This window comes from Stenella coeruleoalba (genome assembly GCF_951394435.1).
Source record: "Stenella coeruleoalba genome assembly, chromosome: 11".
Lineage (NCBI taxonomy): Eukaryota > Metazoa > Chordata > Mammalia > Artiodactyla > Delphinidae > Stenella > Stenella coeruleoalba.
In genome coordinates, this window is record NC_137157.1 from 1,961,573 (window position 1) to 1,989,454 (window position 27,882).

Consider the following 27,882-nt stretch of genomic DNA (forward strand, 5'->3'; position numbering starts at 1 on the left):
GGCAACTGGCCCCAGGAGCTCCCTGGGGAGGGAGGGCTCAGGAGGAGGCTGTGGGTTTGCAAAGCACAGCTATTTATCAGCGAGGTCTGGGCTGCTGTCAGTGAAGCACATCGGAGGGCCTGCTTGGCCGCTCCTGTGATCAGAGAAGAAGAGAGGTAATTGGCTAATAAAATCCGCCTTCTCTAGGCACAAGCTGACTTTGAAAAGAGTGTGTGTTTTAAAGTCTGCACACCCTCCTCCAGAATCGCAGGGGAGAGCACAGGGCCAAGGGCGGACGTGTGTGTTAGGCCTGGGGCTTCGGCAGGGTCCTCAGGGAGAGTCCCAGAGGGCAGCATGCTTGCCCGAGCCTTCCAGAACACAGCCTCCTGCCCAAACCAGGGGCCCTGGAGGCTGGGGGCCAGCGGCAGAGGGGGCCGCCCTCGGCAGGTCCAGCCTCAGGCCCCTGCGGGACTCTGCTGTCACACCAGGAGACCAGGGCCCAGAGCCAGCCACTGGCACCCAGAGGCCACAGCCCAATCCCTGCGGTCTCACCCCAAGTCCAATGCAGGGTGGGGAACACAGGGGCCGACGGTCAATGTTGAGGATGGTGCCCACCCTGCCTGAGACCTCGGATGGCCCCCAAGCCAGGGAGCCGGTGCCCGAGGTACCCGCCAGGGCCGTGAGCTGATGGACGGAGGCCTCCGGGGCTGCCCTCGGGGTGACCACCCCGTGCCCTCCAAGGCCCGAGCCATCACTGACCAGAAGTCCACGGAGGTCAGAGCAGTGAAGGCCACAGTGGCCCTTCCAGCACCCGCTGGACTCCCCCAAAGCCTGCCCAAGGCGCCATTTGAGTGTCCCTGGGTCACAGCTGCCTTCGAGGCGGCCAGCACGCGGCTGGATAGGCACCGCCCTGACCGTCCTGTCCCGCCCCTGGGAAGGCCCGAGTGTCCAGGTTCTCCCAGCCCATCTCAGCCACCGAGAGCATCTTGGCTTGGACGCCACAGGTCGCATCACACCTGCAGGGTTTTCATCTGACAGAGCAGTTAGACTCGCACGTGCCCCTGGGAGAAGGAAAGGGGAGCAAATAGACATGGGCCTGTGGACGGGAAAGGCCGGACCCGGGGTCGCCCACCCCCAAGGGTGGGCCGTGAGGACCACCAGGTGCACCCACACCCCGAGGCCTGGCCTGGCCACAGCCGTGTGACTCCATCCACGGGGCTGGGGTCTCAGCCACGACGCCCCACTCAAGTCCCCAGAGCAGTGACCTGAGTCTGTGACCTGCTTTCTCCAAGGACATTCATGCTGAAAGGGACCATGGAGGTGGTCTGGGCAGTGCCCCCCAAGCTCCCCCGGCGGCCAGAGGGGCTGGGGCACAGGGCAGGCCTCCCTCCCGCTCCCTGAAAAGTTGTGTCTGGACAAAGCGGTGACGTGAGCCATGGAGGACCTCATGGAAATCACCGTGGACACCATCAAGGTCACACAGCTGGGCGTGGCAGCGTGCACGCAGGGCGGCCTCGGAGACACCACCGGACGGTGCGACCAAGCACGTGGCCCGGCTTCCGCCCTGGGCCGTCTGGGCATCGTAGGCAGCCAGTGGCAGAAGCAGCCGCCCGCCACGTGGACTGCAGGAAGAGGATGTCCAGCAGAGCCAAGCTTTTCTGGGGGTGCTCCCCACCTGCAAACGTGTGCCCAACCCCCTCCAGAGGGGTGGTCCCGCGTCCAGCCCCCCAGCCCTTCACCCACACAAAGACACACCAGTGCCTGGAAGCAAGGGGCTGGTCCTTCTTGCCACCCGGGTCGCGGCTGGGGAATGGGGTCGGCCGAGAGCAACATCCCTCCACCGCCAGCCCGTGCTGTCAGCTCAGCAGAGTCCAGTGAGCCCCGCTCCCCGCAGCTGTGGGCCACCCGCGCGGACAGCATCTCAGCCCCACGCCGCCGGCACAAGTCAGCCCGCCGTCAGGCCTAATAACGCAGAGGAAGTGGGCAGGTCCCAGCCTTCCTGCCCCTGACTCTCCAGGGCCACTCGGAGATGGAAACTCCGTCAGGGAGGGCAGGGCTTCAGTCAAGCCTGGTCAGTGGACTCCAAACCCCGGCAGGCCCCCGGCCACCCCCGCCCACCAGGCTCTCAGGACCCAGGCTTGCTTCTGGCTCTTTCCTGGGCCATCTCCCCCAGGAACACGGCCCAGCCCCTCAGTCTGATGGGTCCCAGAGGGGCCGTGCGGGGGCTGGGCTTGTCTCCCACCCCTTCAGCTGTCCTGGGCTCCCCCTTCTTTTTGGGAGGCCCTCTCTGTGGAGATGGTTCTGAAGAGCCTGCCACTCTGCTCAGAGAGAGGGCACAGGTTGGGCCGGCAGTCAGAGCCCTCGGTAGGGACGGACGGAGGGCCCTGACCTTCCCCGAGGACTCCTCGGAGCCAGGGCCCAGCGTCCCAGAAAGTGCTGGCGGCCACAGCCGAGGCCTCCCAGGCTGAGTCAGCTGGAGGACGAACCTCCGAGGGGCAGGGAGTGGGGTGTGGACCCAGGCCGAGGCTCGAGCCCCTGGTGGCGAGTCCACCCGAGATCAGCGAACGTCCTTCTCAGCTAAGCGAGTCTGGGTGGAGCGGCCCGTCTGTCCATGTCAGATCACCCAGAGCAAGTTTCTACGATCCTTTCCAGCCTGCCGAGGAGGAGACTGAGGGTCCCAGTGGCCCAGTGACTTGCCTGATATCACACTGCCACCCAGCTTCCTAATCCCACAGGCCATCTGCACAAGCACATGTGAGCCACTGGCCAGGCACTGAGTCGGCGAGGCAGGCATCAGGGTGTGTGAGGGGAGATGGATGTAAGACCGGGCTGCCACTTGCCCCCGGATCCAAGCAGAGAAAAAGTGAGCCCATACGTCGGCCCACGTCCCCTTGACCTCTGTGACCTGGGCCTGCCCTTGGACGTCGCCAGGCCTCGCCTGCTTCATCTGTGAAAATAAAGAACAGCACGTGGCCCCTCTGGAAGGCACCCCGCAGGGTGTCGGGTGCAGGGACAGGACCGCAGGGGCCAGGAAGCGGAGGTGGAGGCCTCACCCTCTGCTCCCCGCCTCCAGGCTGGGGGCTGCATCACACGTGTACGTGTGTGTGTGTGTGTGTGTGTGTGTGTCCATTCACACCTGTGTGCCTGTCCATGTGTGCATGTGTTTACGTGTTTGTATGTTACACGTGTGTGTGCCTGTGTGTGCACACAGGAACAGACCTGATGAAAAGAAAGATGAAAGGAAAACGTCACAGGAGGGCAAGCTGGTCACCACTACAGTAGGGCGGTGACTGCAGGGGTCATCAACGTGCATCTCAAAGGAGCCCTAAGTCCATTTATTAAACGTGTGTGTGAACGACAGCATGTGTTACAAACAGATGCATAATTACTCACTTTACATCATCCGTTACATAGGTTCATATTATACTCCATGCCTTTCCTGTAACGATTTACTGACATGTAAGTGCAGGGATACAGGGACGGCTCTGATTCTAGATCAAGTTCACTGAATTGATTCTAGATCAAGTTCACAACGTATCTCACCTACTTCACGTGCCGAAGGGCATCACGTATAATGCACGTGAGAGTTTAGCGAACGTCACCACATCCACGCACACATTCACACACAGGAAACGTCAGCAGTGTTCCATGCATCGCCAGGGATCCACCACGACCCGCCTCCTCCAGGCCCTGGTGGCCCTCCACCAGGGAGGGGACCTGGCCGTCGCACTGCCCCCTCTCTGCTGGTGCCCTGCACAGGGCTGCGCCCCCAGGATGGGCAGACACCCTGGTGTCAGACCCCTGAGCTGGTACTCGCGTGGTCCCCTGCACGGCTCCCCAGCGTCCTCAGGGCGGAAGCCAGGCGGGGCCTGAAGAACGTCCAGAGCTGCGGTGGGGGCATCAGGCTAACAGCGGCCCTCCTGAGTGTGCACGTGTGTGCCCAGGCCCTGGGGAGTGTGACAGCAGCCGCGCCACGCCGCAGGGGCCCCTCACGCCTGAACAGTCGCCCCTGTGTCCAGTCCCCTTCTGCTTTCACTTTTGCAGCTGTCAGGCACTCAGCAACGAGGCTCCCATTACGGTGAGTGGGTTTTATGCAGATCCTTCGTCGTGGAAATGGTAGTAAATGATGATAAAGGAGCTGGGCTATTTTCACGCCTTTTCGATGCCACCCCGCCTCCCCGGCAACCAGTCCCACTCACCTGGCCTCGCAAATAAACTCTGCTTGGGGGCAGGGGAGGAAGCCTGATCAGCTCTCTCCGCATGCGGCCCAGAGACTCAGGCTGGGCACCCCGCAGCCGGCAGGGAGGTCTGGGTGGGTGGCTGGAAGCACCTGGAACGCAGGCCCCAAGCATCTGTCCCTGACTCTCCTCCGCTATCACAGCCTCTGAGAATGATCTGGGTGTAGCCTGGGCCCCCAAACTGCTCCCATTCTCAGAAGCCTGACATGGGGTCCACAGCCCTTGCCCACAGTGGGCGACCCGCACACACCTGCCCCCTTGTGCCCCTGGGACCCCCATACGTGTTACAACTGGGATGATCTTCGGATCCAGCAAACATTTCCAACGGACTCCAAGGTGCCAGGAACTCTGCTATGTCAGTCCTAAGACCTCTGTCCACATCTTAAACTCACAGATGTAACAGACACAGTACACAGTAACACTGTACTAACTACTGATCTCGTAACGACTACAGCAATTAATGACCACCGCGCAGAACCATGACAGTTAACAGAAGACCGTGAAGGGACTGTACGTGGTTAAGCGTGCTCCTTCCCAGCCGCCGGGTCCCAGAATTCCGCTTCACTTCCAGAATGAAGAGCTAACTAAATAAATAAAAGTCGAATCCTGTTTGCTCAACAGTTGGCCCTCAGAGCAGCTGTCCAATTCAGAAGGCAGCGGCGATTCAGAAAGGACCTCTGGAATCGAGGCCGGGTCCACTGCTAGGGCAGCCAGACATACATGCTCGTCTCCCGAAACACGTTCTCAATAGGAACACGCGAAGGCTGTGAACAACACGCCCACCACCTCCCAGGCTCCCCTGCCCCCAAAAGGAGTGAAGGAGACAGACAGACCTCAGGTCCTCACCTCCAGGAACAAGCCAAATGGCCCATCGCCCTGCCTCTCTGTGGAGTGGTTACTGTTCTTGTTCCATCAGCAGCAACGTGAAAGCTGTCATCTGTGCAGTAACTGAAAGGCTTGGAGAAAAATATCTTAAAGTCTATGGTAGAGGGAGATGGAAAATATTTTTTCTAATTGTGGCCGTTTCCTTAAGGCTGTGTTCTGAGACCAAGCGCAGTTAGGGAGAGAAAAGGGTGTCTCTCCTCTGCCCTCTCCCAGTGCACCACCACGCCGATGCTCTGCCCCCAACCCCGATTAAGAGGCTGTATTTGAAATCCGGTTGCCCAGACTGCCCCCTCCCGCCCCACCTGGACTGTAGTTCACAAGCACAGGGCATGTCAGGCTGCATCCGAACGCAAAGGACGGCTCTGGCTTTCCAGAGGAGGGTCAGGGTGTCCCGAGCGGTGAGCAGCAGAAGGAACTACCCTGGTCCCTGAGCTCCCACACCCCATGCCGTGGCCGTGGCCATGACCGGGGCCTTTCTCACCAGCCCTCCAGCCGCCCAGGCCAGGCCCGATGCGGCAGGCAGGACGCTCTCACAAAGACCGGTCCAGCCAAGGCTGCAACTAGGGACCACAATACGCCTCTCTCTCGTCCACAGCCCTATTCATCTTCACCAACAGTGGGAGACAGACTGGCCAGAGGGGGACGGATTAGCCACAGGGTGACCCGCATCTCCGCACAAAAGGCAAAGTGTGGAAAAACGGCTCCCTGGGTCCCCCATTCTTCACCTCTGAAAAAACCTGATTCAAGGAAATGGCTATTTAAACAGCCCTTTCCCACTTGTCCACAGACAACAAGTCACAATTGTCCGTCCGCCCGCCTCGCTGCCTCGCTCCCTCCCTCCCTCCCTCCCTCCCGCTGGCCAGCACACCACTGGAAGGAAGTGGCCTGGAACCTGCAGCCTCCAGCCGGGAAGGGCCTGTGTCTCCCCTGCATCCAGGGTGGGCCCGCCACCCTCCCAGCGCCTGCCCGGGGCTCCTGACCCCAAAGGGCGGGAAGGGCAGCTCAGAGAGGACAGGGCTACTCTCCAGGTCTGGCCTGTCATCAGAGGCATGCAGCAAAGGGCACTGCATCCCAGAAAGCAAGTACGTGACGTTGCAGGGTGGGCCCCATCCCGGGAAGCACGGACATGACATTTCAGGGCGGACGCACAGCACTTCCAAGAATCCCAGAGGGCTGTGCAAACACTCAGACTTCCCCTGAGCACCGCCAGAACGCGTACCTGCTCCCGGCCCCGTGTCCCACCCTCCTGTCTCCACACCGTCTTCAAGAACGTTGAGGAGCCTCTAGCCCCTCCAGAGTAAACGCTGAGGTTTCCGTGCAGGGCTCTCCAATAGCCCATCCACAGAACACACCACACTCTCAGAGCAAGCCTAGTCTCTAATACGCTGGCCTGCCCCACACACAGATTCTTCAAATCCAAGACATAAACACTCTTTTCTCTTCACCAAAACGTACGTCTTGACCTTAAGATGCGGGGCCTCAGGAGGACGGCAGTGCCCTGTGGAGACAGCAGGAGCGGTCAGCTCCCAGCAGGCAAACAGAAGGGAACCGTCCAGCCCCAGGCTGTCAGAGCTCCACTTCCTTGCTAAGGCAGCTTGAAAACCATGGAAGATGCCCCTCATCACAGGAACTCCCACAGAGCCAGGCCCTTTCGACCTTAGCAGCAGTGAACACAGGAGTCCCCCTTTCAAAATGAATTCCCCCCGAGAGGAAAGATCAGCGGGAGGGAAGGGTGAGGGCCTGCGGCCCAAGAAGGCTCAGCTGTGCAGGGACCCCCGGCCACCTGACAGAGGACACAGCCAAGATCAGACCTTAGGAGGCTTGCCAGCCCCAGGGGACCAGCCACCCCCAGCAGAACCGTCCTCTCCTGAAGCAAGTCAGCAAGCCGGTCGGTGGTGGACGGCTGGCCTCCAGCTTAGCGGAAACACCAGGTCCTCTCAGGGCAGGCCAGGCCTGCAGCAGCCCCTGGGACAGTCCCCTCTCCATTCAGGGCCTGGACTCAAAATCAAGGGAAGGAAAAGGACACCGGGCCAACGGAGCAGGTGACAGACCGAGGCTGGCCTCCTACACCTACCTGCTTCCCCAGGAAGCCAGAGGCAGCTCGTTAGCTAGTCAGGGAAGCAGCTGAATGTTGCCAACCCTTCCTTTGTAAGAGCCACGAGCTAATGAGGATCTGCCCACACTCCAGGCCACAGCAGCTCTGAGCTCGGCCGGTGTTCCCTCATGGCCAGGGGCAGCAGCAGGCAGCGCTGGGGGCAAGGTGCCTGCGGGCAAGGGCACTGCTAGCTGCAGGCAGGAAGTGGGTGCTGCCTGGGCCGTGAGTGCCTGGGTCGGCTGTTCCAGAAAGGCCAGCCAGGCTGAGCCCACGGTGCACCAGGGTAGCCCTCCTCCAGGAGAGCTGGCCTTCGAGTCAGGAAGTTTCCAGCAGTGCCCAGGGTACTCGGGCAGCCACCCACCACGACCATACCAGCCCGCGTACTCCTGCCCTGGAACCCTGAGGCAGGGCTACCCCTCCCACAGATTCCTCCGGCTGCGCCGGTCCCACTATCAACTTGCACGACTCAAGCAAGTCCCAAGAACGGGATCCTAAAGACAGCCCCGCTCTCAAGCAGGCACCGGGAGGGCAGGGGGGCCGGACTTGGTGCGGGGCCAGCTGCTCTGGCTGTCAAGTCCCTGCTCCTAGAGCCCGCGGGTCCTGGACTCGTCCGGAAGGCGGCGTGGAGAGCGGGATGCGGGCGCGCAGGCCTCGCCCTGGGCTCCCGCCGCCCGGGCCCCGAGTCAGGCCCGCCAGGATGGAGCGCGGGTGCCATCTACCGAAGGCCCGCGGAGAGCGGCCGGGCGCCGCTGCCAACGAGCCGTGCGGGGCAGGGGACGGCACAGCAGCCTGGGAACGGGCCGGAGCCCCGGCGGCGCGAGAGCCACCGAGGTCGCCGCGCCAAAACCCCGCCGCGCGCCACCTCGGACCCCCGATGTGAGCGGAGCGGCAGGGTCCGTGCCGGCCGCCCGGGCCCCGCAGTAGCGCCAGGCCGGCCGGACCGAGAGCGGTGGCGGTGGCGGCGGAACGTGCTGGAAGCCAGGCGCGCGGGGGACAATTACCTTCTTTCAGGAACTGCGCGTGAATCACCAGGACGAGGAAGCAGCAGAGCGCGGCCCCCGCGAGTGCCCAGAGCGCCTTCAAGAGCTGCATCGCGGAGTGCCCACTCGGCCGACGCCCCCCTAGTCGAGCAGCGAAGGTCCAGGCGCCGCATCAGCGCCCCGCTGGGTGCAGCCGCCGCGGCCGCCCGCTCGCGCCCTCCATCCGCGCCAACGCCGCGCTCCGCCGCGACTGGAGGCGCCGCTCCGGGAGCCGGGCTGTGTCTTTTTGGGCAGGGGGAGGGGAGGGGAGCGGGCGGGGGCGCGGGGAGGGGGCGGGCGGGGCGGGGAGGTTAGCACCGAGGCTCTGGCCGCGGCGGCCGCCCGGCCACCATCGCGGGCTGCGGGGCGCCGGGGGCCCGGGCGCGGGGGGACGGCCGCCGCGGCCCCATGAATCAGCCCCGCCGTCGCCCCCGGAGCCGCGCCGCCGGCAGGGCCCGGACGGCGGGCCGCAGATTGCGCAACGGCCCGGCCGCTGGCCGCCTGTCGCCTCCCGCCGCTGCCCGGCGTCGCCTTCCTCTCCAAAGCCGCCGCCGCCGCCGCGCTCGCTCCGGCCCGGGGCTCAGGGGGCCGCGCCGCCGCCGCGGAAAACCGGGCGCGGGGCCAGGGCTGCGCGCAGGGCGCGGGGCCGCCGCACCATCGCCGCCGCCGGGGCCCGCGCGGCCGGGCCCAGCCCGCAGGGAGAGAACTTGCGCGGCCCGGTCGTCCTCGGACGGTGCCGGCCTCCGCGCTCCGGGAGCCCGCGCCTCCGCCTCGGTGGCCGGTTGAGACCGGGCCGGCGCTCCCGCGGGCCGCCCGCCCGGCTGGCGTTGCCGGGGGCCGGGGCCGAGGCCGGGGCCGGTGGCGCCCGCGCCGACAGGTGGGGCCGGCGGGAATGCGCGCCTCGCCCACGGGATGCCGCCGCTCTGGCCCTCGGCGCGTGCCCACTGCCCGCTCAGCTCGGCCCTTCTGGGAAGGCGGCGGGAGGGGCAGCGCGGCGCTCGGACTCCGGCCCGCGCCCGCCGCCCTCTGCGCTCCGCCCGGCCCGCCGAGCAGCCGATGCGTACTGGGCCGCGGAGGGGACCCGGGGGACCCCCGCCGCCCTGCAGCGCCCCCGCCTGGCGCACCGGCGGGTCAGGCGAGGCCGGTCCGGCCGAAAACCGCGGGTCGGGCTCCACCTAGGCGCGCAGGGGCCTCACTGCAGAGGCGGCCGCGGCGGGGGCTGGAGCGGGTATCGCGCGGCCTCCGGTGCGCCCAGCCCCCCGCGCCCTACGGCCCCAGGAGGCAGGGGAACCCGGCCCAGGCGTCGCCACTGCCCGGGACTGCCCTGCGAGGGCTTCTGAATAAACGGCCCCTCGGCCTGGAAACACGCTCACTCCACATCCCGGCCCTAGTCTGTGCCATCCCCCAGGCCAGCGGCCGCCCCGCGTGCGTGGGCGCACAGTCAATGCCGCGGGCGGCTCCACGTGCAACAGCGGGCCCCTTCCTGGCCTGGCCTCCTCCGGCCTCTGGGAAGGGCCGGTACTCGCCTGAGCCCCAGAGCTGAGGCATCTGGGTCCTGTTTAGAGTCGCCCCAGAGGCCAGTATCTAGGCCTCAAGGCAGTTTTTTCCTGCATTGAATTTCCAATTCAATTCCAAATGCCCAGCAAAGAGCTTTGGCTGGGGGTGAGGGTGGAAGCCTCTGGCTGAACCTAACCCCACCGTGTGGGGTGGGTGGAGGACGGGACGGGACCCACCCTCAGAGGGCCCTGGTGAGCATCAGGCCTGCAGAGCAGGCCCAAGGGTGCACATGAAAACTGCTTCCTTCCTGCACAGACATTTAAGTGCCGGGAAGGGAAAGAGGCCGGTCCTGGGAGGGCTCCTAGAGGTCAGACAGGTCAAGGCCCTCCGTGTACGCTTGGGCACACTGACACCAAGTCCTCCAGGACCAGTTCCAAGCTTGCCCGGCCTGAGGTGCTGTGCCAGCCCCAGGTCAGAGGGGAGGCCAGCCCAGAAGCGATTCCACACTCCAGCTGCATCATGTCCATGAGACGGGAACGCCGGGTCCGAGACCCCACCTGGAGAAGGGGCCATAGCCTCCCACAGGCCAAGCAGCTCAGGCCCTGCCCTGGTTGGGGGCTCTCTCCCCTTGCACAGCCCCTCAGAGCCCCATGTCCTGTAACAGCCCCACCCTGGTCCTTGGCCTTCCCCCCCAGGCACTTTGTAGGAAACCCCACCTGCCGCAGCCTCTGAAGAGCCTCCCTTCCTGACACAACAGAGCCTGACCTCCACCAAGGTCACTGGCGGTCAGTCCTCACCCGGTGCAGAGCTCTCCTCCTCAGAAGGCTTCAGGGTCACCCAGTGCTTATTACATACGCACACCCAGGACCCCAAAGGGACCTCAAGGAGGAAACAAGGCCAGCCTCTGACATCCACTGGGCCCTGATCCGGGGCCTTCTACTTGAAATTTTGAAAATTTAAAGTATTCTAAATTCCCCAGGGGAACTTTTACAAACAAACTAACCATTTGGAGGATCCTGCTATAAAGGGAATTAAGAAAAGAAAGTTTGTGAGGAGAAACATGGTGTAAATCTATTTTCAACAAGTGCAACAGGAGGTGCTATGCCGCGGGGACCGGAGCATCCTCCTCTGGCTCTGAGACCTTCTGCAAGGAAACGTGTGTGGCGTAGCTTGTGCCCTTAGAAGAGGTAACAGGCGACAACCGGGGGGCCCCGTGGCTGGTGCCCACAGGAGTGCGTTAGCTGTGCAACCACGGAGGCCCATGGTGCCACTGGGAAGCGAGTTTAAGATGGCAGAGTGGGGACCACATGTACCTCGGGAGGGGACAGCCAGGGTCTGATCAGAGAGATGCTTAAACATAATAATAAAACCATAATGGTGTCGGGACTCAAAACGAGGGCAATCTGCAGGCCAGGAAGGGTGGGGAGTCCTGGGGCCACAGCTGCTGGAGGGAAGAGGAGGGGCTGCAGCCAGAGACGTTGGAAGGAGGCCCAGGTCCTCCAGCGTCAGCACCTGTGACTCCAAAGGGGAGGCAATGCCTCCAAGAGGCACAGGCCCGGTGCTCACGGGGGGCATCGTGGAGACAGCTGTTGTCAGGCTCAGGCCAGAGCCAGAAGAATGCTGTCCACAAAGGGAGGGGTCTTCTGCCTGGGGACAGTCCCCAGAGGGCTGGAGGTAAGGACCAGATGGGGCAAATGTGCCTCTGTTTAATGTGTCTTTAACTGAAGTTTGACACTCCCTTCAAGTGAGCATGCAGGCTCACAGGAGTTTAGGTGTAACTGTGATTTTTGTCACTACCAGAAATTGCAGGGATCTTCATATCACATTACAGCTCTTGCAGACAGCTTGAAATATCACCCTGACTTCAAATTATGGTTGTCCCACCGCCAGACATTTTTATGTAATGTTTTAATAAAGAAGCAAACATATTACTATATCAAAATAGGTTTCCCAACATTTGAAATTGCATTTTGGTGTAACTGGTTTCCTTAGTAATCTTATATATTTTTATGGTGTTCTGAGAAAGGTTTCACAGGCATCGCCAGATTGCCAAAAAGGCCTCTGGCACAAACAAGGCCTGGAGTCCCCTGCTCTTCTGAGAAAGGGAGAGCAGGAGAGAGACACAGCAGGGCAAAGTGGAGATCTTTGGCCACCCATAGCAAGCAGGGACGGAGGTCAGAGGCAGGACCGTCCCCCAGGGGGGAGGTGGACGAACATCCCCAGGTTATGGCCAGCCAGCATCAGGGTAGCCTGGGCCCTCGCTTCCCCACCAGCTCCCCTGCTTCTTCCAGGGATGCCCATCTGTCCATACACCCTGCCTGTTCCCAGAGAACCTACGGTCAACTCTCCCGGTTAAGCAGGAAGCCAGCTGCTACCCAGGACAAGGGTGACTCACACTGACCAGTGCCTGTACTCACATCACCCCTTATTCCTGTGCAGAGAGGACCTGGCAGGCAGGGCCACCAGGTGTTTACAGAAAGAGAAGGAAGACCCAGGACAGGTATACTCTAACACTTAACCCTCAGGAGGCAGAAATCAGTAATGACTCAGGGAAAAGTAAGGTAATAATAATAATTCTAAATAACATCTTTCTCAAAGGAATTGGAGAGAATGTGGCACCAGTAAAAAGAAATAAGGTACCATGAAAAAAAAGGGAACCAGGAGAACAAGAAGAAAGTCTCGGGAATCAACAGGACTAACCGATGTTAGGCTCCAGGGCATGCCCTGAGGAGTAAAATGGGCATGGCTGGAAACAGGGGTGTGTGGGAAGTAAAGGACACTTCCCAGACAGAGAGCACATGGAGAGAGAGATGGGAAGGTTGGTACAAATTGAAACATGCAGGGCATATCCTGGGCATCAAACTTTCACTTATAGAAATTCTAAAGGAGAAGGAAAAATGCAACACAGAGGAGAAAACTCAGACGACTGAACACATACTCGGATTGCAGCCCCCAGACTCAGAGTAGGTTGAACAGACAGACCGAGACCCAAGAGATGCAAGAAACTCTGAGAAGCTGGCAGAATAAAAAGAACCAATAAGGTGTGTTTTGTGAAGTCAGAAACAGATGGAGACGCCAGGGTTTCCATTAGCAACACGGCTTCTAGAAGCCACTGGAGCAGGTCGTTGGGGGCTAAAGGGAAAAGTTTCAGCATCTAGAATTTTATACCCAGCTAGACTGCCGACACAGTTTCCCACTTAAGGGCACACAAGGGTTCAGTTGACTGGCCATGCACCCGAGACAAAAGTTGACCTGGAGTGACACTCCAGCAGAGAAAGGAATCAAGGAATCAGATGTGGGAATATGGGATAAAAGAAAATCTAGCATCTTTGACTCTTTAGAAATGAAATAAGCTGTGAAGTATGTGCTTAAAAACACATTAGGCCCTCACACTTGGAAGAATCTTCGACCGGTAGAACCTTCACTGTAAAATGTTCTCTCTCTTTCTTCATAGTTCTGGTCACAAATCCAGTATCTTTGCTGAACAATATTTATAGAGTAGTATTGTAAACGCCATTGATTTCTTTATAAGTTTTTAAATCCACAAGTAGACAGAGCGCAGAAAAATGTTTATAGTAGAAAGATAAATATACATTCTTAAACCTTGATTTTTTTTTTTTTTTAAATTACATGGAACAAAGGAAGGTATGGTGTTGAAGCAGCGCTTCTGCTTTCTTCCGGCTCAGAGTGAGGGGTGCTGAGGCCCTGACCAGGCTGATCAGAGGTGGTGGGTCAAGGAATGAACATTGAAGTCAGCACTTACTGCCACAACACTGGGTAAAAATAAATAAACACAATTTACAGCAGGAAGGACCAGATGATGAACAGTTTCGTCTCTGGGGAAAAGGTCAGGGTGTGGGGAAGACAGGCAGAATCTTGCTTTTCATTTTGAACCCTCATTTGTTATTTGATTTTTTTTCCAACGTGAGCCATTTAAGCTCTGTGATTTGAGAAAACCTAGTGTCATAAAAATACTGTAAATAAATTGTGTTTTGTCCATATAATAGTCTGCACTTGTTGAAGAGAACGAGGCAGTAATATTTATCTAGAAAGATAAAGATACAAACAAAATAAAGGCTGTCACAGCTATGTTTTTAATGAAGTGTCACACTCTGACAACCAAAGGCCATGACAGCAGAAGGGGTAGGAGTGTTGCCCCTGGCTGATAGGGGGAAGTCACCCAAGTGGAAGAGAATCAGTGGAGTATCCCAGGAGGGGGCAGGACCAGGAAGATGCAGCAGGCGGGGACCCAGCTGGCAGGCTCAGGGGCCAGGGGACTGGAGTCCAGGGTTCTCAGAGAGGACCGATTTGCTGGTGAGCATGCCACGAGGCCTGCAGCCTCCTGGAGGCCTCAGGTACAGGAAGCCACGAGGGGGAGGAGTTGGGATCTAGACCTGGGGCAAATCCAGTGCAGCCTTGGGGGCTGCAGATGCCCTGGGAAGGACCAGGACACTGGGCCACAGCTCTGCCTCTTCCTGGGTATGGGCGAGGAGAACAGGCCTGCAGGGCAGCCCCCGGAGCCGCGGGCCTCACCTTCACAGGGATCAAAGCAAGGGCTGTGGGGACGGCTGGAAAGTGCCCACCACCATTTACCTGGATGAGCCTGCGTCCGCAGGTCACTTCAGAGGACCTGCCCCACCGTCAGCAAGAATAATTAATTAATGTGACAAGTAAGCAAGGCCTGACACTGGGAAACACGGAGGAGAGGCTCCCTGGGAGCTGCAGACGCGCACCTGGGACAGGAGGGCTGGGCGCCCCCCTGAGCTTGACTGCCTCCCCACTACGGTCCAGCTTCACCCCCAGACAAGGTTGGAAGGTTCCAGCTTCACCCCCAGACAAGCCATCCCAGAGGCCACAAAACAGAAGGGCACCCAGACCAAACTGTGATACTCAAATTGCATGGTTGCCTGAATTGGCCAAGAGCACATAGAAGGGGCAAGGGGTGAGATGGGGCAGGTTAGCAAGGATAGGACGGGCGGAGGAAGGGCCACTCCCGGGGATCCCAGGCTCAGCCATCGTGCTGCCGAAGCCACAGGCCTCTGTGCTCACGGCTGAACCGCAGCAAAGCTCGACTGGGACCAGGGTGGGCGTCCTAAAGAGAAGAGGCCATCGGCTCACCAGGGAGGATGCAGGGAGGCCGCTCAGGTCACCGACAATCCGGACGACCGGGGATACCGTGGGGGAGTCACTCGGAAGCGGTCAGACACGGGTAATGGTTTAGAGATAGTTATGGGAAGACCCACAGGAGGCCTGGATACTGGGGAGCAGACGTGTGAGGGGCTGGGTGCTGGGAGCGGGTGGAGTGTCTGGTTTCAGACAAGCTCAGTTTGGGGCCAACTATAGGCATCTAAGGGGAGATGGGAGTGGGCAGATGGCAGGGTCTGGAACTGATGGAGGAGACCTGGGGGGGGACAATGTGGGGGCCTCCCTATGGGGGCTTCTGAGGCTGAGACACCACACGACATTGCTTGGGTCCAGAGGGGGTCGGTTGAGAAAAGATCTGGGGTGGGTTCCAGGAGGTGCCAGGGAGGATAAGGCAGAGTAGGCAGAGGCCAAGGGGGGAGGGGAGACCTCAGCAGAGGGCTCACCTGGCAGGGGGTCTGCGAGGAAAGGACGGCCCCCGGCCCCCCTGGTGGGTGCTGGCAGCTCCCAGGCCACTCTCCCAGCACCTGAGTCACCCCCAGAACGGCCTTGTCTGGAGTCACCCCCAGAACGGCTGACAGGACAGCCAGCTCTGTCATCCTGCAGCCCGGACGGAGCCCACCGCCTGGAGCTCTAGATCCTGCGTGGAAGCCGGGTCCATGTGTGCTCGAGGCAGGGTCTTGCTTGTGTCGCCCTTGTGCCCCCGCCCAGTGACTGCAGGCCCCCGTCACCCGCAGGCATCACTTCAGGCATCGGGCTGGGCCAGGCCCTGTGGTTGCCAGGAACTCCTAGGACTGCAAGTCCCCACAGTCCTCTGAGCAGAAGTCTGCATCCACCGAGCTCGGCCACATGCCCACTGATTTCCCACGACGACCCCTCGCTGAGTACCTGCCCCACCCTGAGTCCTCACCACGTCCCGGGACCGTGCTAAGTGCTGCGCGCACAGCAGCAGGGGTCCCCACCCCCCGGATGGGAAAGCTGAGCGCTGAGGGCAGGGCCGTCTGTCATCAGTGCCCACTCAGTTATGCACCTGGGGGTCCAGCGGAGATGGACCCCACGCCCAGGCTGCCTCTCCTTCAGGCTGACTGGGATTCAGGATACACGGAGCCACCCGTGGCCCCATCCCCGAGAGCAGGAGGGTGGGTCCCCAGCACTGCCGCACGGTTGAAGGAGATCAGAGAGGGCGACGGGGCCAGGGGAAGGGGTCCAACCAGCAGCCAGCAGCGGCCTGAGGTGAAGCAAAGGGCTCGGGGGCTTTCCTGGTGGCGCACTGGTTGAGGGTCCGCCTGCCGATGCAGGGGACACGGGTTCGTGCCCCGGTCCGGGAAGATCCCACATGCCGCCGGGCGGCTGGGCCCGTGAGCCATGCCCGCTGGGCCTGCGCGCCCGGAGCCTGTGCTCCGCGATGGGAGAGGCCACAGCAGTGAGAGGGCCGCGTACCGCAAAAAAAAAAAAAGAAAAAGAAAAGGGCTAGCGCTCTGGCTGGAGGGCCACAGCCCCAGGCCCAGCTCAGCGCTGGCCGGCCGTGTGACTGCTGGCCAGCTGTCAGTCCCTGTGCCCCTCGATCCCTCATGAGAGCTTGGACTTGGGTCGGAGCTAATCAGGCAGCGGGCACTGCACAGAGCTGGCCCCCAGCAACGTCTTCTTCCCTCTGCTCCCTCTGGAAGGGGCAGCACCCAAACCCCAGGGAGGTCGGGGGGCGGGGCTCACCGTGTGGCAGCCCTTGTCTGGAGTCACCCCCAGAACGGCATCTTTGAGCTCAAGTTTTGATTCTGTGTAAAGGGTAAAGGGCAGAGTCCCTGGCAGGGCTCACTCCTCCATTAGCCCTTTACATCCAGCGCTGGGGTGGGGGGAGTGAGTTCCAGACCGTCTCTCTCCTCTCTCTAGAGCAGAAGGAGGGAGCAGAGCAGATGCCCGGGCGGCGATGGAGGATGCGGTGGACGGCAAGGCCGCTAGCGGAGGGAGCGTGACCGGAACGCTGGGGCTGGGGCTGGGGGCGGGCGTGCGGGTCAGTTTCTCTCACCACCAGCTGTGCTTCAGGACGTCTGAGGCCAGAGGGAGGGTCAGCCTCAGACGCAGACAGACCCGCACGGCAGGAGTGTTTGCTCTTTCGCTCTCACTTCTCCTGTGGGCCCCTCCAGCACCCCCAGGAGAAAGGTGATGAACTCAGCAAAACCCACCAGCCGGTGCCGAGCCGCCCTGCCCGACACTCACAGCTACCATTGCTGAGCCCTTGTCTCCCTGCTCTGGGACCACCTTGCCGGTTCCTGGAGCTCGCCATCCGGCCAGGTTCAGGCAGCAGCCACGTACTGAGCCCGCCTCCTGGCACCCCGTCCCCGCCCGCACCCCGACAGCCATGGCCCGGGCCTCCAAGCGAGCAGGGCTGCGTCTGGGAGCTTTGCACCCAGAGGACCTCGCCCGCCCAGAGGGTGTGATGCCGGGTGAGGACTGAGTGAGGGGTGGGCAAGGCGAGCAGGGCCTTCATGGAGGAGCGGACGTGCCGCCCCAGGCTGGCCTCCTGGGGGCCGGCGGCTTCCCCGCACCTGGCCGGCTCGCCTGCCCCACTAGCCCACCTGCGCAGCTCTCTGCCCCCACCGCTGCTGCCCTGCCCTCCCCTGTGAAATCAAGCAGTAAACCACACTCTCACACTGTAGGTGAACTTGATACCTCCCGTCCGCTCAGTGTCTCCTAATGAGCCTGGGAGGGAACCGCTGCCCGCGGCGGGCGGGCGATGCTCCCAGCCCCTGGAACAGCTGTGCACGCGCTGCCCTCCTGCGCGCCTCGGGGGCAGCGAAGGGCAGGATGCCCGCAGCCGGCTCATACCATCCCAGTGAGGGTTCACCTGCCCCTCCGGGAAGCAAACATGGAGACTCTGGTGTTGTTTAAAAACAGTGATTTCCTGTTGAAGAGTCCTTGAGGAAATAGAGTCAAATTCAAGATGTCCCCGCCCTACATCTGAAAGTCGCATCCTCAGAATATGCCCAGAGCAGGCTGCAGGCGCAGAACAAAGCCCTTCACACGTGACTCAGGGCAGCTTCTTTGTAGCAAAACCTTCGAAACAATGGGAGCCCCTTCCTACGGGGAAGGGCGACGGCTGCCGCCGAACCATGGGAGGGGACACCGCGGGACAGAGGGAAAGGAAGGAACTAGACCCACTGTGTCAACAAGCATGAGCCCCCAGACCACTGAGGTGAGCAGAAGAGCAGGCAGGGTGGCCCCTGGGCACAAACACCGGGCTGTGATCAGGGCTGGAGCTCTGCCCTGCGCTGCTCATCACAGGTGGTCCTCACAGCGACCTCCTGAGGCAGAGGTTCCCACTTGCTTCTGAGGAAACGGAGGCTCAGGGAGCTCAGGGTCTGCCTAGAGTCAGGCAAGGAAGGGCTGGGCTAGGGCTGGGTCCACCTGCCTGTCCTCGCTACCCAGAGGCTATACCATTCTCAGAGCTACTTCATCTCTTCACCTATCCATCATCCATCTGTCCATCCATCAGTCCACCATCCACCATCCATCTATCTATCCACTCATGATCCCTCCACCTGTCCACCCACCCATCCATCCGTCCATCCATCCATTTGTCCATGCAGCCATCCATCCACCCATACATCATTCATTATCCATCCACCCATCCATCCATCCATCCATCCATCCACCTATCCATCTTTCCTTCCATCTACCCAACCGTACATCCACCCATCCGTCATCTATTCATCCATCTGTACAGCATCATACATCTATTCATCCACCCATTCATCTACCCACCCACCCATCCGTCCATCTATATATCTTTCCATTCTTCTATCCACCCAGCTGTACATCCATCTATCCCCTACCTATGCCTAGCTCCGGTCCAAGCAAGGAGCATTCAGGAGGGAGAAAGACCCAGACCCATTCTCCTAAGCCTGTGCTTGGAGGGAACGGACGCCGCTCCTGGGCAGTCCCAGCCCCATGAGGCACATGCTGTGATTGGGGTCAATAGGGGCTTCCTGAGGGCTGAACAGGGGGCTGGGTGGGTGGCAAGATGGAGGTCTAACGTGGCAGACCTTCCCAAAGCTAAGACCTGAGAATTACAAGCCTTCTATGCAGACATTGCAAGGCCTCCATCTGAGGGAGAAAAATGCCAGATTCTGCTCAAAGCAGGCAAAGAAAGCCAGGTTGAGCCAGGCAGAGCCAGAAATGGTGAAAGACTGGCGGCCCCACAGCCTTTTGAACATTCCTGTAAATGCTGCTGCGATTGAGCATCTCGTGCTTTTCAAGCTGGAGCCGGAGGCTTCCCCACAGCTGCTGTTGTAATAGGAACCGGATCTGGGGACATCTGTGCTCCTGTTCTACTATCCACATCTGGGAGAGCTCGCCGGTCCCCTGCGCCGGCACCCGAGGAGGCCACGCCCGCTCTGTGATCTCGGGCCCCAAGCCCCTGCCCAGCACTTGGCCTCGAGTCAGCCCTCACATGTTCCCAGGCCCACCCCAAGCCTGAGGCTGTGGGCCCTCCAGGGGCTCCAGCCAGCCTCCCACCCGCCCCGACCATGGCCAGTGTCCCCCAGAGAGGTTCCAGGCTGGCAGGCTCTGGTTCCTGCTCCACCCCCATCTCGCCACTGCAGGCCCCAACCCCTGTCATCCGTCCTGCCCCGGCCACTAGGAGGCAGGTGGCATTGTACGGACACTGGCCAGACCACACGTGACGAGGGAACTCTGACCCCCAGCCTACCTTACAGCTATCAGCCCAGACGCTCAGCATGTGGGCAGTGACCCCCAGCTTCCCTTGTTTCTTTCCCTGATCCCAACGCAGGACCACCCGGGAGAAGCCAAACATGCCCTTAGCGAGTCACAGGGACGCCCTGCTCTGGTTGGCGGCCCAGCCTCCCCAGGCCCAGCCTCTGCCAGGCACCTGGAACCCAGCCTCCGTTCTCCGGTACAGCTGCCTCCCCGGCCCCCCGCCGTGCCCCAGTCTCTGGCTAACAGTCTCTGCTTATTCTCCTGTGGGCAGCCTTCCTCTGCTCCCACCAGGGCAGAGCCCAGCTGCCCACAGCAGGGACTTGAGACCACCCTCCCCCCGCCATTCACTGCCCCCCCCGACTCCCGAAGCCCGTCCTCACAGTCATTCCTTCCACTCACTCCCAAACACCACCTGCAGGCCCGGCCTCATCTCGGGCTGCTTTGGGGAGCCCAGGCTGAGGCACCCTTTCTAAAGAGAACAGCTGGGGAGCAGTCTACGCTGCCCTCCCAGAGTGGCTGGGTTCAGGAGGGACAGTCCTAGGCAAGGAGCCCGACGTGGTCCTGGGGGCACTGCCCAAGACAGGTGGGTGGGAGAGCAGCCTTCGCTCGCGGCAGGGCAGTCAGGATGCCAGCCAGCAGCTCCCCCGGGGCCCCTGATCCTCAGCCTCCAGGACCTGCAGAAGCTGTCCATCCAGGAGCCGGTACTCCCGCAACCCTGCTCGGTGAGCTGGAGCAAAACCAAATGCGCCATGACCACTGCCCCTCGGAGGGTGGCCACTCCTGCTGCGGGTGAGGCCCGCTCCAGTAGTGGGTGCAAGAGGCGGAGGGAGCCGGGCATCCCTCACTCCCGGGAGCAGCTGACCCACCAGGGCAGCAAGATCTCTTCACCTGAGCAGAGGTGCAGGCTGCCTCCGGGGACCAGGCCTTCCAGAAGGAGACGCTGGGAGCATCACCGCCCACCATTCTGCATCCAGGGACTCAGATGTCTGGGCCAGCTTCTCCCATCCCCTCAAGAGCTCCGTGCTCACCCCCCCAAGCTGCTGGCGAGGCCAGACAGACCATTCAAGACTCAGGACACTATCCCTTTGTCCTTCCAGCCTAAATGCCCACGGCCGTTCCCTCTGGAGAAATGCACAAACGAGCCCCGGGGTGAGGATCGGCCACTCGTCTGCAGGAATCCTCACGGGGTCCACACAAGGGCCCGGCTGAGAACCGAGAAGGAGGTGGCAGCTGGCCCTGTTTGCTAAATGTCAGAGAAAGGGCTGAAGGTCGGGGGCTGTGGCCTGGCTGCAGGGGAGCAGGAGGCCAGACCCAGCCCAGCATCGGGCCTGGAGGCAGCCCTGCCCGCTGGGCATGGAGCCCTCCCAGGTGCTGGCCTGGGGTCCACCCAGGGCCCCACCCCCAGCACCACTCCCTATACAGAGGGGCATCCGCCCTCGGGCGTGGCCCCAGTGGGTCTGGGGAATGCTGCAGATCTTGCGAGTGACCCCTCTCCCTGTGGAGAAGGGGTCAGGCCCTGTGCTGACCCCCAGTGACCAGACACACGCCTGCTGGGGAAGAACCAGAAGTGGGGGCACCATGGCCCTCGAGGCTGTGACCTGGCCCTGGGGTTCCCCAGCCAGGGTGCAGGCCACCCCTCCTCGGGTGTGATGGCCGCCCTTGGGGGGACGCCAGGCCTCCCACAGAGACGTGGCCACCCCACCAGAGTCAGGGGCCAGCTGTGGGGTCCCCAGTGCTGCTGGGGAGTATCCCACGCACCCCACTTTCCAGAAGGGGGCTTGGGAGTGAGGATTGGGGGATATTAACAGTAGTGGCAGCGGGAGCGACATGCTGACCTTTACTGGGCACTGCCTGTGTGTCCAGAACTGATCCAGTCCCTGCCTCGGCCCTAAGAGGTAGTTACGGGACCCCCAGAGGCCATTCCCTGAAGCCCACCCTGAGGCTCTCCCGGGCCCCCAGCAGGAACGCTGGGCCTTGGTGTCACCGTCCCCACCTCGGTAATAACAAAAGTCCATCACCTTGGCCCCGGCCATCCTGCAAGCTACTGACAGGAGTGAATAAGAAAGTGGGTGTAAACTTTTTATAAACTGTCAGGTTTATAAACTGGCAAAGCTCACACGTTCTCATCCATGGCCCCCGGTCCCCGGAGGCCACGGCCAGGTGCCCAGGAGCCCCGAGGGGCGGGCACGTCAGCAGAGCAGAGGTGGAGGCCCCGCGGAGAGCCCTCTGGCGCGGACACCAGGACCTCTTCACACAGCGGAAAGCACGCCTGAGACCCGAGGTGGAAACCGCGGTCATGAACCAGAACAAGGCCTAAATGACAACATGGGTGCCCTTGAGGGCCTGGGCGGACAAGGCACAGAGAGTTTGGGTGCATTTTTCACCTAAACGCGGTAGAAACCCACCCACTGTGCCTGCTGGGTGCTGACATCAGCGGCCCCAGCTCACTTCCGGATCAGCCTCACGGTCCCCAGAGCAGACAGAAGACTCCCACATCCGGCCTGGGACCACAGGGATCCAGGCAGGAGGCTCCTGCAGCCGCACAGAAGGGAAGGGCTCTGCTCTCCAAGTGCTGTGTCGTTCCCACCTTTAACATGGGCAGGATGCTCTGAGCGCCTGTGGCGGGCGCACCCGGCCAGGCACCGAGCTGCACCAGCATCCCGCAGAACCACACGGCAGGAGCAGGTGGACCCTCATGACCTGGTCAGGCCAGCAGCCCTGCGGCCACGCCGGCAGGACGGCTTTCCTGATGGACCAGGCGGGTGAGGTGTCCTCTGTCATCATCACACGTGCACCTTCCCGTCCACTCCTCCTGTCCCCGGGACCCCAGGACCCCCAGGACCCCACACCTGACGGCCGCTCCAAGCTTGAGAAGCAGGGTCCTGCGACGGCCACACCCACAGGAGCCCAGTGTTTCCCACAACACAGACCTTCCCCCGGGGACGCAGGGGCAGGAACAGCACGGAATCCGTGCATCCAGGAACCACGGAGAACGGCCAGCTGCCAGCATGGCTTTCACGGCTGCCATTGGGTCTCAGGCGTGCTTTCTGCTGCGTGATGAGGGCCTGGTGTCCGTGCCGGACTCCGGCTCTCCCCTAGGCCACCGCCCCTGCTCTGCTGATGCGTCTGTCCCTCTGGGCTCCTGGGCACCCAGCCATGGCCTCCAGTGACTGGGGGCTGTGGATGAGAACACGGGTGCTTTGTCGGGGTCCCGACGGATCAGTGCTGAAGAGCCAGCCCGGCACCAACCCAGAGGCTCACGGGGACACGGCCCCAGGAAGCGACGGGGCCAGAACTACAGACATGGCTTCCTGCTGAGACGATGGGGACGCCCCTCCCATGGAGACACAGTTCCTGCATCCTGACTGCAAAGGCACTGCGGCCTGGAAGCTTCAGCGTCCCAGGAAAGAAGACGGTGGCCGGCGGCTGCTACCCAGACACTCATCTGCGAGGCTGAGACGCTGCGTGCCTCCTGAGGCCCCGAGGCACTGTGCCCCCTCCAGCCAGCCCCCTCCTCGGGACCGCGCTTCTGTCACCCCCAGGGCTCCAGTCACACCGCACCCACACACACATCCACAGCCCTGCTCACGCCGTGCCCTCGCCCGGACCCCGCCCGCGGCTCCTTACTCCTCCTGAAGGCTCAGCTCAGGCCAGCCCCGGTTGCCTGGACAAGTCAGTCTTCCCCAAGTTGTCGGCCCCAGAAGACCCATCTGTGTCTGCGGGGGCCACAGCAAGAGGCCCTGAGAACTTGGGAGTGAGAAGAGGACATCGCCTTCCTCCGGACCCCACTCCTGGCACGGTTCCATCCTGCCACAGAGCCGGGGTCAGCCACCACAAGGCCATGGGAGGGCCATGGTCAGGAGGGGCTGGGGGGGAGGGGTCGCAGAGGCTCCGAGGGCCAGTCACCCGCTCGCCCGGGGGCTATCAGGACAACCCTCCTCAAAGCAACCCCGGCAGCCCTCCATCCTCATCGGCTTCAGAACAGATCCGCTGCTGGGGGCCCACATCGGGTAACGGGGTGTCCGCTGACCTGCTTAGCCGGGCTGCGGGACAAACAGCACAGACAGAGGCTGAAACAGCAGACCTTCATTTCTCACAGCTCTGGAGACAGGACGTCCAAGATCCAGGCGCTGCTGGCTCGGTTTCTGGAGGCAGTTCTCCTCCTGGGTCTCCTGCGGCTGCAGACGCCCTTCTTTTTCCCTTAGTCCCCCTACGGGGGCCCCACTTTGTGACCTAATCACCTCCCAGCGCCATCACACTGGGGGTTAGGGCTGCAGCCTATGAATTTGGGGACGTGACTCAGTCCACATACAACACCTGCTAATTGTATACTTAGCGCTGAGCATCTGTTCACATGCCCTCCCTTGGAGCCCTGGTGGCCGTGAGTGGATGCCCGCAGGTGGACCACGCGTCTCCTGTCACTCTGGCTCACAGGCACTCAGGGTCTGTCTGGGCCTCCTGAGTGGCCACAGCCCGCCCAGTGCACCTGCTCACACCTCGGTCCACAGCGTCCAGTCCGCGTGCCCGCTGGGGCTCGCCTGCCCGCGGCTCCTGGACCCCGTCTCCAGGTTCCTGTCTCCCAGTGGCTGCACGCTGACCACGCTCAGGACACGTGTCCTGGTCGGCCACATGGATTAAGACACACAGGGACAGAGAGACTTCTCCCCAACCGCCACTGCTCCCAAAGCGTACCCTCAAACTGGCCCTGGCAGGGGCGCGGCAAAAACCCATACGGGCCCTGACTCCACCCGATAACTTCATTATCGGCTTCGAGGCTGCGTCCCTGTAAGTAATCGGCTGCTTGAAGATGCAGGTGATCCCAGCTCCAGCACCCTGAGAGGTGCGATGCCTATTCACACACAAGATGTCAGCTCCGGAGAGGGACGCCTTCAAACCGAGACTTAATTTGTCTGGGTGGAAAACGCGCGACTTTAAGAAACACCCAGGGCAAGTAGCAAATGAGTGCGCGTGCTGCAGAGAAGCAGACGGCGATCTGGCAGCTCCCAGCAAAGTGAACACAAGCTCCCATTACAATGCGGCCACAGAAAGCGAAAACGCGGTGATGACCACATTGGGATGGCGGGAAGGCGGCACGTGGCGAGAATGAACTGGCACCGGCCCGGCCGCCGTCCATCTGGGAGTTCCCGTCGCCTTCCCCGTCCCCCAGGAGCTTGTGCTGACCCTTCCGATGGGCAGGTGGCCCTCCCTCCGCCCTCTGCCCTGGGGAGGTTAGAGATGGGGCACCGCTGCCGGGGGTGTGGGGGGCGAATCTCCCATTCGGGCGCCACGGGCCAGATGGGGTGGCCTAAACCACAGACACTTACTGTCTCCCAGTCGTAGAGGCTAGAATCTGAGATCCAGGTGTCTCAGGGCTGGTTTCTCCCAAGGCCTCTCTCCTGGACTGTAGACGCCGTCCTCTCCCCATGTCCTCACGTGGTCATCCCTGTGTGTGAGTCTGTGTCCTAATCTCCTCTAATAAGGACACCAGTCCTGTGGGACTGAGGTCACCCCTGTGACCTCATTTTACCTTAATCGCCTCTGTAAAGACTCATCTTCAACTGAGGTGCTGGGGGATTAGGGCTTCCACACATGAGTCTGGGGGACAGAGTCAGTCCACGACACCCCTCCCATGTCATTTCCGCTGTTGTCACCTGGCCCGGACCCCACAGCTGGGCGCTCGCCCCTGGTCCCTGCGACCGCGGGTGCAGGTGCCACACCGGCTCTGTGTGTGCTGTCTTCCTCCGTCCGAGGACCAGTTCACTGTGTCATCCTCTGCTTTTCCCCCAGGACAGAGCAGGGAGTGCATGCACGACCCTGTGAGCCGGTGTCAGATGCTTGGTGGGAGGAAGCATCTCCCCGACCTGCTCCCCCAGGCCCGGGGGGACCGACGGCTCCCTCTGAGCCCACTGGGTGGGCCTCCCTAGCTCCGTCCCAGTAGCCTTCCCCAGGCCCGTGAGGGAGCCCCTCCATCCCCAGGACTCGCTCCAGGAAGGCGCTGGCCATGCTCGGAGCTCCCCTAGTGCCCACGGGCGGGAAAGGTCGCTCTGCAAGGTCACAGTGAGGAGTCAACAGGAGGATGTGGGTCCAGGCCCGGCCTCCCCCATGACTGTGCAGGGGTGCAGGACAGAGAGGGGTCAGGAGGTGCCCAGGCAGAGTCCTCAGAATGGCGCTCCCCAGGGGGGCAGTCAGAACAGGCTCTGGGCCAGCTCCGCCCTCTCCGGGTAAAAGGCCTCCAGGTAAACTCTGGGGCCTGCTACCCAGGGCCCACGTGGGATGCACAGGGACGACCCAGGGGGCCAGCGCCACACGACAGCCCCCCACAGACACTCCCCTCTCCCCTTCTGCTGTTGATAGCCTGCGCAGAATTCCCCATGGCCACCTCTAGAGGGAGACACTCCTAATGGGTTTTGGCTGTTTTATGAGATTTTAAGTCACACCTTGAGTCTGGGACCCCAGGTTCCTCCCAAGGCATCAGGGGTCTCTCTCACACCAACCTCCCCATCTAGAGACCCTCAGAATGGGGATGTTACAGCAAACACGCGGCAGCCTTTTTGTCCAGAGGATCTGGTTCTCAAAGAAGCCCCAGGCTCCAGGCATGCAGGGCTCCTTCCAGAGTACCGCACACCCTGCACCCCGCACCCTGCAGGCTGGCCTGGGAGCTCCCCAGCTTCTCTGCACTGCTCAGCCTTTCCCCCCATACCTACAGAGCACCTGCTGGCTGCAGGGGCTGGGTGGGGACACAGCTGATCCGGCCCCCGAGGAAAGAGCTCGTGACTTAACCGGGGGCACGGCAGGGCCCAAGGCACTGTCCAGCATCAGGGCTTAGGGAAGAGACGGCAGGCGCCATGGGGTGCGATGAGGTGCTGACCCCACACAGCTGGCAGAGGGCGAACAGGGGAGGGGGGCAGGAGACGGAGACGCCCCTCAGGGGGCAGGGCTGCTGGCACTGAAACCTCTTAGCACGTTCTGGGGAGCAAGCAGGCGTAGCAGGAGCCCAGAAACTGCCTGTGAACAACCAGCCATGGGACCAAAGGGGGTGCCGAGTCCCCGGCCCACGCTGCCCTCACCCCCAGGCCCCCATCAACAGAGAGCGATGACCACGGCCTTCGCAGCAAACACCCCCCCGCTTCAAAGCTGGGCAGGACCCTGAGACTCAGACGCTGTCCGCCTGGCCCCAGCAGAGCCTCCGGCAGCACAGACTGACACTGCGGTCCAGGGCCAGCCGTGAGGTCCAGGGGAGGCCGTGGCTGCGCCCGCGTTAGCCGCACGTGCCTGGGCTGGCCGCTCGGAAGGGAGACCCGCACGCCAGGCTCTGGAAGCTAACCGGTGTCTGGGCCGCAGGAAGTTGCGTGCGTCCTTTTAGGGCCTGTGGCTCCTTCCGGGCAGTGACCAGCACCCAGAGGTGGGATGTGGGCAGAGGACGGAGGCTGAGAACCAGCTGCCCGAGATGCTTCCTGTCAGATCCTAATGTGAGGCCCCTGCGGCTGCACACGGAGCTGGGACCAGCAAGGGGCCCGGCTGCAGCCCGACCAGGGGAGGGCAGGTGCCCCCGTGTCCCTGTGGCTCTTCTCACCGGGGATCTATCCCCCACCAGGAGCACCTCCGAGGGACCTGCATCCGTGTCCCCCCGCCGGACTCTGCACCCCACCTGGCCATCTGAGGGAGCCGCATCCAATGGTCCAGGGCCACAGCCCCATCACACCCGCCGGGGATCCGGCTCTGTGGTCCCCGCATGCCCTGCTGCCCTGGCCGCTCTCGGGATTCCCAGCTTTCCTCTCACAAACCAAAGGTGTCCCAGCGTGGGCCTCCCTGGGAGGCATCCCTCCCCGGGTGAATACAGATGGTAGAGGCCGATTTAAATACATCTATTAATTATCCGCAGCTTAGCCTGTGTGTGTGTGCGAGCTGCCGCTCCTAAATAATGTAATTTCGGAAGCCTCAGCATCTATTGCATTTAATTACTTCTCCCTGTGGTACGCGGGATCTAGATGCACAGATAGCCACGCTGCCCCACCAAACCCCAGGGGGCTGCTCCGTGGCAGGGGCTGGCCGGCTCCCCCCAGCCTCCATGCAGCCCAGGGACGGGGGATGGGGGCAGGGGCTGGGGAGCACGTCATCCGAGGAACCCCACCTCTTCCCCCAGGCCCCTTGGAGCCCCCCACTGGCCAAGATAGACTCACCTCCTCTGCCCGAGACTTCCCTCTGCCACTCCCAGGTCCCATGGGTGGTCCCCTAGGTCACCCTTTCTAAACTACCAACACATCTGACTGCCCCGAGGAACAGCCTTCAGAGATTGAGGTCTTAGCCAGGACAC

General features: G+C 61.8%; 1 protein-coding gene across 3 annotated transcripts in view; it reads right to left on the reverse strand.

Moving 5' to 3' along the window:
* The window catches only part of TAFA5 (TAFA chemokine like family member 5), a 190,607-nt gene that overhangs the window by 107,538 nt on the left and 55,187 nt on the right, over nt 1–27,882 (reverse strand). The window contains exon 1 of one of the 3 annotated variants that reach the window (XM_079936991.1): nt 8,199–9,373. The exons of the other annotated variants lie outside the window; for them this stretch is intronic. Coding sequence (XP_079793117.1) covers nt 8,199–8,289 — 91 coding nt within the window. The 5' untranslated portion in view covers nt 8,290–9,373. Of the gene's footprint in view, nt 1–8,198; nt 9,374–27,882 lie in introns of those variants that run through there. 3 annotated transcript variants of the gene reach the window in all.